General features: G+C 52.6%; 1 protein-coding gene across 1 annotated transcript in view; it reads right to left on the reverse strand.

Moving 5' to 3' along the window:
- EVC2 (EvC ciliary complex subunit 2) overlaps positions 1 to 14,309 on the reverse strand; it is a 135,828-nt gene that overhangs the window by 118,534 nt on the left and 2,985 nt on the right. The window contains exons 2-5 of the mRNA XM_042984798.1: positions 10,954 to 11,008; positions 7,560 to 7,726; positions 3,786 to 3,854; positions 1,509 to 1,695 (exon numbers count right to left, since the gene is read on the reverse strand). Of these exons, the coding sequence (XP_042840732.1) occupies positions 1,509 to 1,695; positions 3,786 to 3,854; positions 7,560 to 7,726; positions 10,954 to 11,008 (478 nt within the window). The remainder of the gene's footprint in view (positions 1 to 1,508; positions 1,696 to 3,785; positions 3,855 to 7,559; positions 7,727 to 10,953; positions 11,009 to 14,309) is intronic.

Raw genomic sequence — 14,309 nt, forward strand, 5'->3', positions numbered from 1 at the left:
AAGCAGGCAAAAACCTCTTTGGCCTCAGCCACAGCAACTTCTCAGTCGACACGTCTCCAGAGGCAAGGGCAGAAGCCGGCAGGCGAGGGAAGTGACAAGTGCGGTCGGGCAGGACCACAGATGACGGAAGGCACTGGGGGAACGAGAGGAGAGAGGCAGGCCAGCCGGGTCACAGCCGGGAGGTGTGGGGAGGGACGCCAGGGCGGAGCCAGGCAAGGCTGTCTCACTTGGTCTCTGCTAGGACTCTGTGAGGCGCTGATACACGCATGGGCCATCCCAAGTTCAGAGAAGTTCAGTCACTTCCAGAGGAGACACATCTCCAAAGTGGCCGAGCGAGGAGTCAAATCTAGGTCCATTTGAGACCGAGTCTGTGCTCTGCTTGTGGCCCCACGTTCTGTCCTCTGAACACCAGCTTAAGGAATGGGGAGGATTTATTTTTGCATCTTTGAAAGAAAACGCTGAGGATCGCTTAGCTGGGACGTATCGTAACAGTTCTTACGACATTACTTAAACCACAGCCAGCAAAGACATTGCCCTGCTCACGGGCCAAATCTGCTGGTAGCTTCAGTCAACAGTAAGGGGTCAAGAACGATTCTGAGGCCCTACACAGGCCCAGAGGGAAAGCGTGGGCTGATTGCTGAGCAATGTGGACCCTGGACATGGAAGTGGAGGGGCCAGTCCTGTGCATGTGACAGGCACAACAGCATAATGGTCACGGGGGGCAGTCGTTTCCTCTGTAGAGGAGGTGGGTGGGGGGCTCAGTCGGTCGGGCGTCCGACTTTGGCTCAGGTCATGATCTCACGGCTCGTGAGTTCGAGCCCCACATCAGGCTCCGTGCTGACAGCTCGGAGCCTGGAACCTGCTTCAGATTCTGTGTCTCCCTCTCTCTCTCTGCCCCTCCCCGACTCACGCTCTGTCTCTCCAGCTCTCAAAAAGAAATAAATATCAAAAAAAAAATTTAAGCCTGGTTAATTAACCCATGCAACTTGCCTCAGGAAACACCTCTCCAAAAGCCAGCCAGTGACGGCGGCAGAGGCAATCCAGAGAACACGCTAGAACACGCACGGACATCTCGTGCGCGTGCTTCCGGGGCTGATGTCAAACCGCTCCCACCTGTACCTGGAGACAAGACCTGCGTTTCACTGATAAATCTGGTCGTCTGGCGGTGGATGAACCGGGGTTCACTAGAAACTCTGCCTTTCTGTACGTGTGAAATTTTTCATGACCAAAAATTGAGACAATAATAAAAATAATAAAAGTACATATTTCTTCAAACCTCTTTCCCCCAATCCTGCCTCTCTCTAACCTAAGTAACCAATCCAGCTTTTCGGGTGTGGACATTGAGCCACGGAGGCGGAGGTCTCCTCCGCCAATACCTGACAGCGAACTCCGCTGGGAGTGAACCCACGTCACGTGTTTAAGGAAGCACCTGCCGCACATCGCACGCTCCGCCAGCGTCTCTAAGTATGTTCACTTTCCCTCCCTGACCTAACACACTCTGCTCTCACCTTGCAGAAACTTCTTTCTGAAAGCCTGGAATCCTGCCGAGGTCCGGTTTCCAGTCGACCCCCTGACAGAGAGGCCGGTTATGTTGTCAAGCAGGAGCAGATCTGAGAGGTTGGTGGCCACGGGGGTCCCGGCGTTGACCACAAGCAGTCTCACCTGAGCCGTCTGCATTTCGCTCTGCCCGGACACCTAGGACAGGAGGTGACACAGGAGCAGATTTACTGGTAAGTCCAACCTCCTAGGATAACCGCCCCCCCCCAGAAAGTCCAACCTTCCTAGTATGACCCCCACCCCCACCCCCGCCAGCTCAACTTCGTACACGTCAGGTCTCCAGGTGGAGGGAAGGGCACTACGGTCTCACTGGGTCCTGACAACATATCAGGTCTGACTTCAAAGGCCCCAGGAGTGTCTTGACTCATGCTTTGCTAAGCTGTTGCTTGGTGGCCATTTCAAAGGGAACTGGGACCCTGAAATGCAGCGAAATTACTCCTACAGAGAAATGGCAAAAAGCATATTGAAGCACAGAACCGCAGTCAGTCTGGGGACATTGTGGCCACCGGCATCACCAAGAAAAGCAAACAATGGCTCTTGCTCCCTTGGTCATTTTGAAGATTCAGCCCAGCCCCGGGGACCTGCCCAGAGCCTCTGACTGCCATCTGACCTCCAGCAAGGAGCAAGCCCGTCTCCAGCCTCCCGGCCAGTCTCCCCCATGCAGGCAGGTTCTGCTTGGCCATGGGTCTGAATGGCTCGGCTGCCGGAAGCTGCCTGGCGGCCCATGCAGCTGGGCTCCCCGCCTGGCCTCTGCAACCTTGGCCTGTTCCCACTCTCTAAGCTTTCCCCACCACCCCTGCCCTGCCTTCAGCCAGACCAGCTGGAAACGATGTAGGAGCTGAGGACGGAGGGAAGCAGTGTATGATACACATAGGTGTGCATGCATGCACGCACACACACACACACACACTCATAACGGCATGCATACGGCAGAAACATCTCCACAAAGACTTAGGAGAAACTGTTTGCACCAATCATATCCAGGAAGGGGGGCAGGACAGCTGAAGGCCTGAGATAAAACCGGGCGTGTGCAGTAAAGGGTTAACCTTGCAGGTCTGGGCGGCCCAGACCCTGCACACTCGGAAGAAAGGACCGCCCCTTGACCAGCTCCTGGTTGGTTAACCTGTAAAGCCCTTGGACTTTCCTATCTGAGAAGCGTATCTGTGTGTACCTGTGGCCTTGGGCCACACCAGGCCGTCTGTGCTAACAATATGGCTGGAGGCGGGGGCCTTACGCCAAGCTCTGTCAAGGTGACCTCCGGAGGGGCTGGAGGCAAGTTCTTGAGGTCAGCCACTGCGCCCCTATGTGATGGACCCGCAATAAAAATTTGGATGTCAAGGCTCGGGTGCGTGCTTCTGGGGGACGATGCTTTGTATGTGATGTCACACATGGGTGCTTTGGAAAATGAAACACCGGCCACACTACCCCACAGGGAAGGACAGTGGGAAGCTCCCACCTGGTGTCCCAACAACTCTGTCCCATGTGCCTTTCACTTTGCTGACTTTAACCTGTACCCTTTTGCTGTAACACATTCTGAGTCTAACAGCTTTTCTAAGTTCTGATGAGTCCTTCTAGTGAATCATGGAGACTGAGGGTGGTTGTGGGACCCCCAACACAACAATAATGTGAAATGCTCACAGGATTCATAAGGATCAAAGACGTAAAAAACACCAAATAAAAATTTTAACTGTCAAGCACCCTATCAATGTCAAAATCTGAAAGAAAATACATCATTCTTTCTTTCCCGTTCTAAACGATCACAGCACAGGGCGCCTGGGTGGCTCAGCCGGTTAAGCGTCCCACTTCGGCTCAGGTCTCGATCTTGTGACTCATGTGTTCGAGCCCCGCCTCAGGCTCTGTGCTGACGGCTCGGAGCCTGGAGCCTGCTTCAGATTCTGTCTCCCTCTTTCTCTGCTCCTCCCCCACTCACACTCTGTCTCTCTCTCTCTCTCTCCAAAATAAACAACAAAAACATTTTAAAAATTAAAAAAAAAAAATGATCACAGTGCATTTTCACTAACAGGAATTTAATTGTCACCAAAAACTCTTGGTCCTGGTTCTACCTATAAAACTGAAGATCACTTGTATGTCATTTCTTCACTCATGTGTCCAGACACAGGTGGATAACCCATGATTGGCCAGTCCTTGAATACATAACTCTACCAAGATGCGATGTGGTCAAAACCCAGCCATTTTCTCTTCGATACAAGCCACCTGTGAATACCTACCACTGCGCATTTCTGAAAAATCACTCCTTCCTCAGCAGTTCCTTGAACGTCCCTCGAGATGTCTCCATACTACGATAAAGTATGGAAATTATCAGAAAATGAAAATTATTACACACATTTAATAAAAAGTACAAGATGTAAAAAATTATAAGCAAATAAATACATGAATGTACAAGATGAACTTTTAAAAGAGGAGTAGAGGATTACTTCTGGCAGTCTAATAACCGCCTTAAATGACCTTGAAGATTTTTTAAACTTTTTTTTAAGTTTATTTATTTATTTCGAGAGAGACAGAAAGAGAGAGCAGGGGAGGGGCAGAGAGCATGAGAAGGAAAGAATCCCAAGCAGGCTCTGCGCTCTCAGTGCAGAGCCTGACGCGGGGCTCGAACTCATGAACCGTGAGATCATGACTTGAGCCGAAGTCGGGAGCTTCACTGACTGAGCCACCCAGGTGCCTCTTGAAGATTTTTTAAAGAGAGTATTAAAAAGACTGGAACTTGAAGGCTGTGAGGAACAAAGAATGTGTGCGCGTGGTCACACCCAAGCTCTCTCCTAGTCTGGGGGCGCATGTCAACAACACCCGTTGTCACAGGGGGACAGGCAAAGCACGGCTGATGCTTTGACAGAGGGAATGTGAGCAGAGCCGTGGAACAATCTTATGAGGGCTGCTCACGCGCCCTGCGTGCCTCCTGGGCACCGGGTGACGGGGTCCACCAGCCACACACAGCAGGGGCCAAGGGGGCTCGGATCATGGGGTGCTGGGGCAGCCTCTGTGAGCTGATCCACCATCAACACAGAGAATCCACCCAGCTCGGGCCTCCTCCAGCTCCTCTGCGGCTTTCCTGGGAAATCCCAGAGGAAAGGCAGGGCCTGCCCACCAGATGCCAACCATCGCTGCCCCTCATAATCACAACCAGTATCTGTCCGTGTCTGCCCGTGGGATATCCCTACCCCCCGACCCCGGGGACTGGCTTCCAAGATATGGGCACATCCTTTAAACCAAACGGAATTCTGACCTCATTCACTGGGAAGCTTCCCTGGGCCACACCTCCCGCTCTCTGCCCCGCCCACCTACTTCCTGCAGGGGGACCACTATGTGCAAACTAAGGCAGCCCTCAGTGATACCAATAATCAGAAGAGTGGCCATTAGTTGCCAAGCCCAGCCACACGCCCATCCCTTTACAGACATGGGTTCGATCTCCCCCATTTTACAGACGAGGAAACTAAGGCTCAGGAAGGTCGACTCACTTGCCCCAGGTCACAGGGGCAGGAAGCTTGGCCTCCACCCCGGCCGTGTGACTCCACATCCTGTGATGCTTCCACACGTACACCCCCTCTCCAGAGCCTGACCCTCTCTTTGTACAGAGACAAAGACGCAGAGAAGGGAAGTCATGTCCCTGAGAAGGTGCAGACAGTGTGCCTATGGCATCATCCCAGCATCGGCCCAACCAGGTCCCTGACCCCAGGGGGGCTCTCCGTCCGCCACCTCCCCCAGTGCCTTTGACACGCCAGCATCCTAACAAGCCTGAGAGCCCTCAAGCAGGCACCTGGCTTTCTGTTCTTCTCATCCTCCAACGGTATTGCCAGACACGGCTTTTGAGCATATACACGCCGGAGGGGTGGGAGTACAGACGTGCGACTAGGCCAGGCCACAAGTCATCTGTTCCTAGTGACACAGACTGCAAAGAACAATGATGACCACTGTGGGGGGGGGGTGCGTGGTGGCCCCCAAAAAGGAGAGTTCCCCATCCTGACCCCTGGAACCAGCGAATGTGACCTTCATTAGAGAAGGGGTCTTTGGGGGTGCCTGGGTGGCTCAGTCGGTTAAGCGGCCGGCTTCGGCTCAGGTCATGATCTCGCGGTCCGTGAGTTTGAGCCCCACGTCGGGCTCTGTGCTGACAGCTCAGAGCCTGGAGCCTGTTTCAGATTCTGTGTCTCCCTCTCTCTGACCCTCCCCTGTTCATGCTCTGTCTCTCCCTGTCTCAAAAATAAATAAATGTTAAAAAAAAATAAGGGGTCTTTGAAGATGCCACCAAGGATCTCAAGATGAGATCCTTCCATTCTAAATTTAGGTGGACTGGATTTAGGTGGCCCCCAGATCCAATGACAGGTGTCCTTATGAGCGACAGAAAAGGAAAAAGACACAGAAGAAGGCCATGTGAAGGTGGAAACAGTTGATCAAACACTTGATGGGTCAATTTGGCTGTGACACCCAGGTATTTCGCCAAACACATCCAGATGTTTCTATGAAGGCAGTTTTTTTCTTTTATGTGAGATTAGCATTTAAATCCGTGGACTGTGAGTGAAGCAGATGACCCTGCAGAATGTGGGTGGGACTCGCCCAATCAGTTGAGGCGTTAACAAAAAAGACCAACCTCCTGCGAGGAAGAGGAAGTACACACACACACACACACACACACACACACACACAATTTCTTATCGTTTTTCTGGAGAATCTCAATGCAGAGATTGAAGTGACGTGGCCACAGCCAAAGAAGCTACCAGAAGGTGGAAGAGGCAAGGAAGGATTCCCCTACAGCCTTTGGAGGGGGCGTGGCTCTTACCCACTCCTTGATGTTGGACTTCTAGCCTCTAGAAGAGAGAGTGACAGAATATATGTCACTCTTTTAAGCCACCAGGTTTGGCAGTTCTAAGAAACTAATTCAAACACTTAGCAGGGGGGCCAAGAAGGGGCTCATGGCCGTGGCAGCCTGCTGCCCGAGCGCAGTGGCTCTCACGCCATCTTAGGTCATGAAATTGTAAGTGAAAGGCGGCCCTGGGGCGCCTGGGTGGCCCAGTCATTTAAGCGTCCAACTGCTGATTATGGCTCAGGTCATGATCTCGCAGCCGTGGGATCGAGCCCTGTGTTGGGCTCCGCACTTGAATGTGGAGCCTGCTTGAGATTCTCTCTCTCTCTCGGCCCCTCCCACCTCTCAAAATAAATAAACTTAAAAAAAAAAAAAAAGGCAGTCCTATGTGAGCCAACAAACAAAACAGAATGGAAAACGACAGCAGGGGCGCCTGGGTGGCTCAACTGGTTAGGCGTCCAACCTCCGCTAAGGTCATGATCTCGTGGCTCGTGAGTTCGAGCCCCACGTCGGGCTCTGTGCTGACAGCTCAGAGCCTGGAGCCTGCTTGAGATTCTGTGTCTCCCTCTCTCCAGCCCCTCCCCCGCTCACACTCTGTCTCTCTCTCTCTGTCTCAAAAATAAACATTTAAAAAAATGGAATAAACCTTTGAAAGAAAAAACAAAAAACAAACAAACAAACAAAAAACCAGCAGGGGCGGGGACTCCGACTCAGGTTCAGCCACTTTACCTTCGGGACCCTTAACACGTTTCATAATCTCTCTCATCCTGCTCCCTAAACATAGCACCTGTGTACAGAACTCGTAATGAGGCTCCAGTGAGATGATGCACAGACGATGCTAAGCCCAGGGCCTGGTGCAGTCAATACTCGTTACACACTCACCGTTACTGTCCCTAGCAGTGTTTCTGACAGCTGGCAGCCAATCGGTCCAGCTGAAGCAGAACCAGAGCCCCGCTTCAGAACCAGCAGCCCACGGCTCAGATTCAAACCTCCGACGATTCATCTCAAACACTCGACGTGGTACAGAAGAGAAAAGCTCTTTGGACTGAAAACTCTATTTAGTGAAAGAGAAGGACCAGACTTTTCTGAAGAACCAAAGCCCGTGGCATTTCCGACACCGTTGGCCCCAAACTGGTTTCTTGCCAACTTCTGGTATTTCTGTTGACGTACCAAACGCGTTACTTACCAGGCGCTGAGTTATAGGAGACTCTCTTTTAGACAAAGTCTTCTTGGGCCCCGAGGGGGTAAAAGCAAGCGTGGATGGAGTCCAGGGCTCACTGGAGGCTGCGGAAGCCAGGAGTGGGTTAAAGACCTCACTTTTCCTGCTGAATTTCCTTCCAAACGGTGCTCCCCCTGCAAAACAGTGATGCGTCTGCAGGGATGGGCGGGAAGGCGATAAGACGCAGGGACGGACTCGGGAGGCAGACCACACGTATGCGGAAGGCGCCTGAGAGGGGTTTGCTGAAAACGAGTAAGTGGATGAATGAACGAACGAATGACTTATCCTCTCTCTGCCGGGAATACGAGACAGGCTCATTGAGGGGCCATCGAGCCTGAAGAGAGTGTTTCACCAAGTGGGTGTGTGATACAAGGTACATTCCTGGGCCCCCTCCCAGACCTACCGAATCAGACCACCAGGCAAGGTAGGGGGCCCTGGGTGATTCCTACACACACACACACACGGCATCAGGCGGCCCTGAGTTCGAATCCTGACTCCGTCACTCATCAGCTGTGTCCTTGGACAAGTTATCTAACCTGCCCGTGCCTCGGTTTCCCTAACTGCACAGTGGACAGGAGAGTAAGTCTCACCTCACTGGGTCCTCCAGATGACCTGTCTCCTGCAGAATGGGCCCCTGGTGAGCACCACTGATGGTGACTCTGGGGAGGACTGGCCACTGCCAGACACAGCGCCTGTTGAGTCACCCAACATGGACAGGGTCCCTCCAGAACTCGCCCTGTGTCAGTATGTTGACAACTCACAGGCGCCATGAGTAACAGAAACATCACTTAAAACACACTGGCTGGGCTGTCAGGAGGGGGTGCTGATCGGCTATGGGGCCCCGGAACACTCTGAGCCTCAGTCTCCCTCCCCTGGGGACGTGGCTAAAATATCCCTGAGATGGGGCTCCCTACGGAGCAAACGAGATGACAGGCTAGACGTGAACACGCTCAGGAGTAACCAGGGCTCGAAGCCAGAAATTCACACGTCTGCAGAATCGTGCGTTTTCAACGTTTACCTTCTATCCAGACACAGACTGGATTCTGATTGAGAATGAATTTCCCTTTCGGTCTTCCTTACAGTGTATGGACAGCAAGATCTTTACGAGTGCTTTCGCCAACTTTTATAACTTCAAAATACATGTTGGTATAAGTAAGCACTTGAACAACAACAACAAAAAAGGTGTGGAACTGGATCCTGGATAAAACTGGTAACTTTTTTCCCGGACAGCGTCTGGGGTTGAGTCAGGTCACAAAGTTGGAAAGGGGATGATGGCGAGCATTGGGGCCTCGCCATGGAAGGGACTGGGCGCCTTCCCAGGCCGGCTGCTGACTCAGGAAGGTCTGAATAAATCACACAGGTGCCAGCGGGACTGGACGCACGTCTCTGGACCTGCACCCAGTCCCTCAGGCTAAGGGACACATGCTTTCTCGGCAAACTTGCCGGACATAAAATCTGAGGCCACACTCGGCTTTACCTCTGGTGCACCTGTTCACGCCCCCAGCCCTCAGAAGGCCCAAACACAGGCTCTGATGAAAACTTGAACAAGGCGCTTCTGGGGTTGACAGACAGTAGAGAAGGAATCCGGGCCATACCGTGACTATCACCACCCAGCACATCATCGCTCAGTGGCCTCCCCCTTCTGGCCACCAGCACAAGGGACATCTGCACTGTCTTTGCAGTTCTTGGGCTGTCCCCTCACTCTCCTGCCTCTGGCTGCCACACGCCTGGAAGCTCCTCCTTCCATCCCCTTGTCCTGCTAAACTGTCACTTCTCAGGATGCTGCTGGGGAGCACCGGAGCACCTCCTCCAGGAAGCCCTCCCTGAAGCCCCTCCCAGGGATATTACTGCTCCGTCCCCTGCTCTTAATGCAGTCACAGAGTAGTATACTCTGCTCCCTCTCGCCCACAGACCTGCCTCATCAATGAATAAAAGGTTCTCTACCATTGCAGTGAGATCATCTCAACCTATTTTACTCAAACGAAAACTGTATTTTGGAAAATGTAAAGTTGGCAGAGAGTAAACAAAGACCTGGGAAATACCTTTTAACTCCGCAAGTGAGTGAGATCTGGGCAGCCCTGGTATGAAGGAGGATCCCCAAGGAAGGTGTATGTCTAATCTGTGCCGAGCAGACTCTGCTGAAAAGACAGTTTTGTCAGCGAGGCCCCTCCTCTTCTCAGGAAGCATCTTGTTCAGTCTGTGCAGACAAGCGGGGCCAGCCTGGCCCCCAGTCCATCCAAGTCCCCAGGAGGCAGAATGAGGCACAGAGCCCAGAAGAGTCCACCCACAGCCCCAGTGATGGGGCCGGGGACAGACACAGGACTCAGGCTGAGCCCATCGGTCGCCCCTAGAGCCCTTGCCAAGCTATTGAGAAGTCTTCCACTGCATAAGGGCTGGCTGTTACAGCTCCCCAAAGGCTCCTAGGGGAAAGTGGGGCTGAGATGAAAAAGAAAGACGTGGCCCGGGCACGCGGAGCCCCTGGATCTGGCCACGCCCAGGCTTGCACGGTTCAGTTACAAGGCCAGCCAGTTCTGTTTTCTGTAGGTGAGTTTCAGCTCAATTTCTGTCTCCTGATGTGGTGGGCTGACTAATGAATGACCCCTGAAGGTGCCCAGGAGCTAATCTAGGGGACAAGTAAATATGTCATCCTGTATGCAACAGGAACCTCCCAGATGTGATTAAATCAAGGTCCTGAAGATGAGGAAATCACCTGGACTATCCGGGTGGGTAGTAAATGTCATCGCAGGTGTCCTTAGGGAGGCAGAGAGAGCTGACAGGTAGAAGAGGAGAAGGCCACGGGACCACTGAGGCAAGACGCCGGCCTGCTGGTGCTGAGATAGAGGAAGGGGCCAGGACCCACGGACTGCATTGGAGCATAGCCAGAGAGGCTGGAAAAGGAGCAAACGTTCTCCCTGGAGCCTCGGAGGGAGCACGGCCTTGCCGACACCTTGACTTCAGCCAGCTACACGGATTCTGAACTGCAGTCCTCCAGAACTCTAAGAGAGTAAATCTGTGTTGTTTTTAAGCCACGAACTTTGGGGTGATTTGTTAGAGCAGCCGCGGGAAACTCACACACCTGGCTAATATGCACATACTGTATTCAATCAGACTCCTTTGAGGGAGACTCAGGACAGGCCACCTGACCCTGAACCCTGTTCTGTGCACTAGGGCTCGGCCAGCTGCTGGAGGGGCGACGCACTGCCCTTGCCCTATCAGGTCAGCGGATAACATGACATATTTGCCCAAGGTGGGCAGGTCAGTGGAATGTTGAGGCAGGTGGAGGCAAGAGGGCTGTGACTTTAAGTCTAATTCTCTTTCAGGGCCAAAGCAACGAAAACAATCAAGCAAAAGACAAACTTACCTTCGGTCTTAAGGCGAGAGCTTTCTACATTGGGCCAAATCAAATGGGGCAAGTCCTAGAAAATTTCAAAGGCGAAAGTCACTAACCGAAGACCCTACTTGTAACAAGTGATTGAACGTCATTTTCGTAAATGGCTCACACAGAAAGGAGCTGCACTTTTACCCGGAAATCTGAAACAAATTTTTCTAGAGCAACCACCCCCACCAGGAGTACGGGATTACCTTCTCTTTCCCACAGAGACCATCAGCTCAGTCCTGACTGCATTTGGGGAGGCTGTCTGGGAAGGCAGCACCGTGTGGTCAAAATTTCAATGTACTCGGATAGACCTGAGTTCGAATCCCAGCTCTGCCTTTCGCCCACCCTGTGACACTGGCTGGGACTCCAGCCTCTGCCTTCCCACAGTCTTGCAAATTCCTATGGAGTGGCTCGTAAAACACTCGACAGGGAGTCCAGAGAAGTGGGTTCTAGCCAGAACAGTCTACGTGCTGTGTGTCCTTAGCCAAGTCTCTCAGCCTCTCTGAGCCTCAGACCCTCATCTAAGAAGTGAAGATCTCAAAGCCTCCTCCCAGCCTGCTTCACCTTGCTCAGTGATGAAACCTGCCCAAACAGGGCCCAGCTAACTCTCCCACTCCACCTCTGTAAAACACTGGCCCTGGAAAGGCCCAGACCTTTCTACCGTAAAATTAATAATAATAACAAAGCTGGCCTGGTTGAGCCCTTGAAATGGGCTGGGTCCCCTGCTGTGCACTCAGATGAGTTACACAAACAGTCTTCGGCACAAGCTAGTGAAGTGAGTGCCATTCTCATTTTCCAGTAAAATCCCCAGACTCGGGGAACGGGATACGTAGGTAGATACTGAATGCAGATATTCAATAACCCACTTAACACTAATTGCATATTTCATGAATAATTATACTTTTAACAATATGCTACATAAAGTATCAGGACCACCTATCATGTGGCAAAGTCTAGAAGGAGGTTCTGAAGCGTCAGCCTGGGTGGCCTTGGGGAAAGGGGTGGTGTCCCTGCGGGCCGGAGAGGGAGGCCCCCTTCTCTCCATGCCAACTGAGTGGTTTATCTCCTACAAGCAGAAGCACATGTCCATGTGTCACTGTAACAGCAGTAACAGTGACCGAGCGATGGGAGCCACCGTACAGGAGCTGCCCCGCACGCCTGCTCTTTTGGGGGTCTGCCGGGTCCCTCACACCCGACGTGAACGCCGTCCCCAGAGTCTCCTCGGACAGGAGTACGTGGCCAATACAGCCGCCAGTTCATAAAGTGCCTTCCACCAGGCAGAAGGAGGTACCCCTTCCCCAAGAGTCCTTCCGCCTGTCAGACACTGTTGTGATACAGCAGTGTGGACGGAGTGAGTCTTTACCGCCACCCAGCAGGGGAAACCACCTCACGATAACAACACAGATCCAGGTGGCGCACAGGGATCTCCTCCCAGCAAGTACGATACAGGAGGAGGAAGATGAGAAACACAAAAAGTGAGAATGATGGCCAACGCTACTCCAGCCAGGAGGCCAAGGTCAACACCAACAGCGGTAGGGCATGTTGATGGCATGCACCCAGACAAATCCTGGGAGGTGGCACCCTGCGAAACAACGGACAGGACCCTCAAAACTGCCAAGTTCATCAAAAACAAAGTCTGAGACACCGGCACGACCGAGAGAAGCCTAAGGAGACAAGATGACTGAATGTTATACTATGGTGTCCTGGATGTAATCCTGGAACAGAAAAAGCGCATTAGGTTAAGAAGAAGAAAACAGGGGCGCCTGGGTGGCTCAGTCGGTTAAGCGGCCGACTTCAGCTCAGGTCATGATCTCGCGGTCCGTGGGTTCGAGTCCTGTGTCGGGCTCTGTGCTGACAGCTCAGAGCCTGGAGCCTGTTTCAGATTCTGTGTCTCCCTCTCTCTGACCCTCCCCCATTCATGCTCTGTCTCTCTCTGTCTCAAAAATAAATAAACGTTAAAAAAAAAATTAAAAAAAAAAAGAAGAAAACAAAAAAGCTCAGAGAGTCGGAATAAACTATGGACTTTAATAATAATATAACGATAACGGTATTAGTCCATTAGCGACAAGAAACGTACTATACTAAGGTGAGACGTTAGCAAGGAAAACCGGGTGTGTGGTCAGGGCAGATATATACGAACTTTCTGTACTATGCACTCCATTTTTCTAAAATCTGAAACTGTTCTAAAACAGAAAGGCTATTAACTTACAAAATACACATCCACAAGGTCTCTAGAGTGGACAGGGGCTCCACTGTGCACCCAACACCCACGCATCTGCATGTCTGTACAACCCCTGCCCCCTGGAACTTTCCACCCATTCTCTCGCCAGGATTTGCTGCACGACAGGCTGTGCACTCGGCACCCCCAGGCGAGCACACCAGACCTGGCCCCTGACCTCACCAAGGGATGATGGTCTCTTTACCAACAAACATTTCCCCTCGAAGGGGCAGATTCCAAGGGGGCAAACAACCCATGAAAGCCCAGGTGCCAGGAGCCCCTGGCCAAGTATCCAGGGATCTCCCTGGCTTCTGGGTAGCACCAGCCTGGAGGGTGCCTCTCCAGGGGCTCCTTGGCCCCACGAAGCAGCCTGCTCTCACGGAGACGGTGCTCAGAAGGCAGCCGACAGCCCCTTTCAATGCCCAGCCTTCCCCTCCCTGGTCATCCCTCCCTCCAACATGGCAGCCCCTGACAAGGTCACCATGACCTCTACAAGGCTCCGTTTAACGGCTGGTTGTCCGTCCTCACTGCACACGACCCACCAGCGGCATCCGATATGGGAACGTACTGGCATCCCATCCTTGCTGTAACAACCACCATGAACTTAAGAGCTCAAAGCGACACACATTTATTACTTTACGCTTCTTGAGGCCGGAAGTGTGACGTGAGCCTCAACGGGCTAAAATCAAAGCGTGAGCAGGGCTACATATTTTTTCTGGAGGCTCGAAGGGAAAGTCCATCTCTTGGCCTTCTCTGGCTTCTGGAGGCCACCCACGCGCCTTAGCTCAGGGCCCCCTCCCACATCTTCAAGGCCAGCGGCAGCAGGGTCTCCTCATACCGCATCACCATGACCTCCTTCCAACGCCACATCTCCTCCCCCCGCCCCCTTCCATGTTTTAGGACCCTTGTGATTACATCAGCACCAGCCAGATAATCCAACGACCTCTCTCTCTTTTGAGGTCAGCTGATTAGTAACCATCAGCAACGTAAACTCCCCTTTGCAAGGTAACCTAACACATTCACTGGTTCCGGGATCGATGTGGAGGTCTTTGGGGGGCAATGCTCTGCCTACACCGAGCCCCTCTCTCCCTTTAGTGCTCTCCTCCCCTGACTTCTGGGTCGC

This window comes from Panthera tigris, chromosome B1 (genome assembly GCF_018350195.1).
Source record: "Panthera tigris isolate Pti1 chromosome B1, P.tigris_Pti1_mat1.1, whole genome shotgun sequence".
Classification (NCBI taxonomy): domain Eukaryota; kingdom Metazoa; phylum Chordata; class Mammalia; order Carnivora; family Felidae; genus Panthera; species Panthera tigris.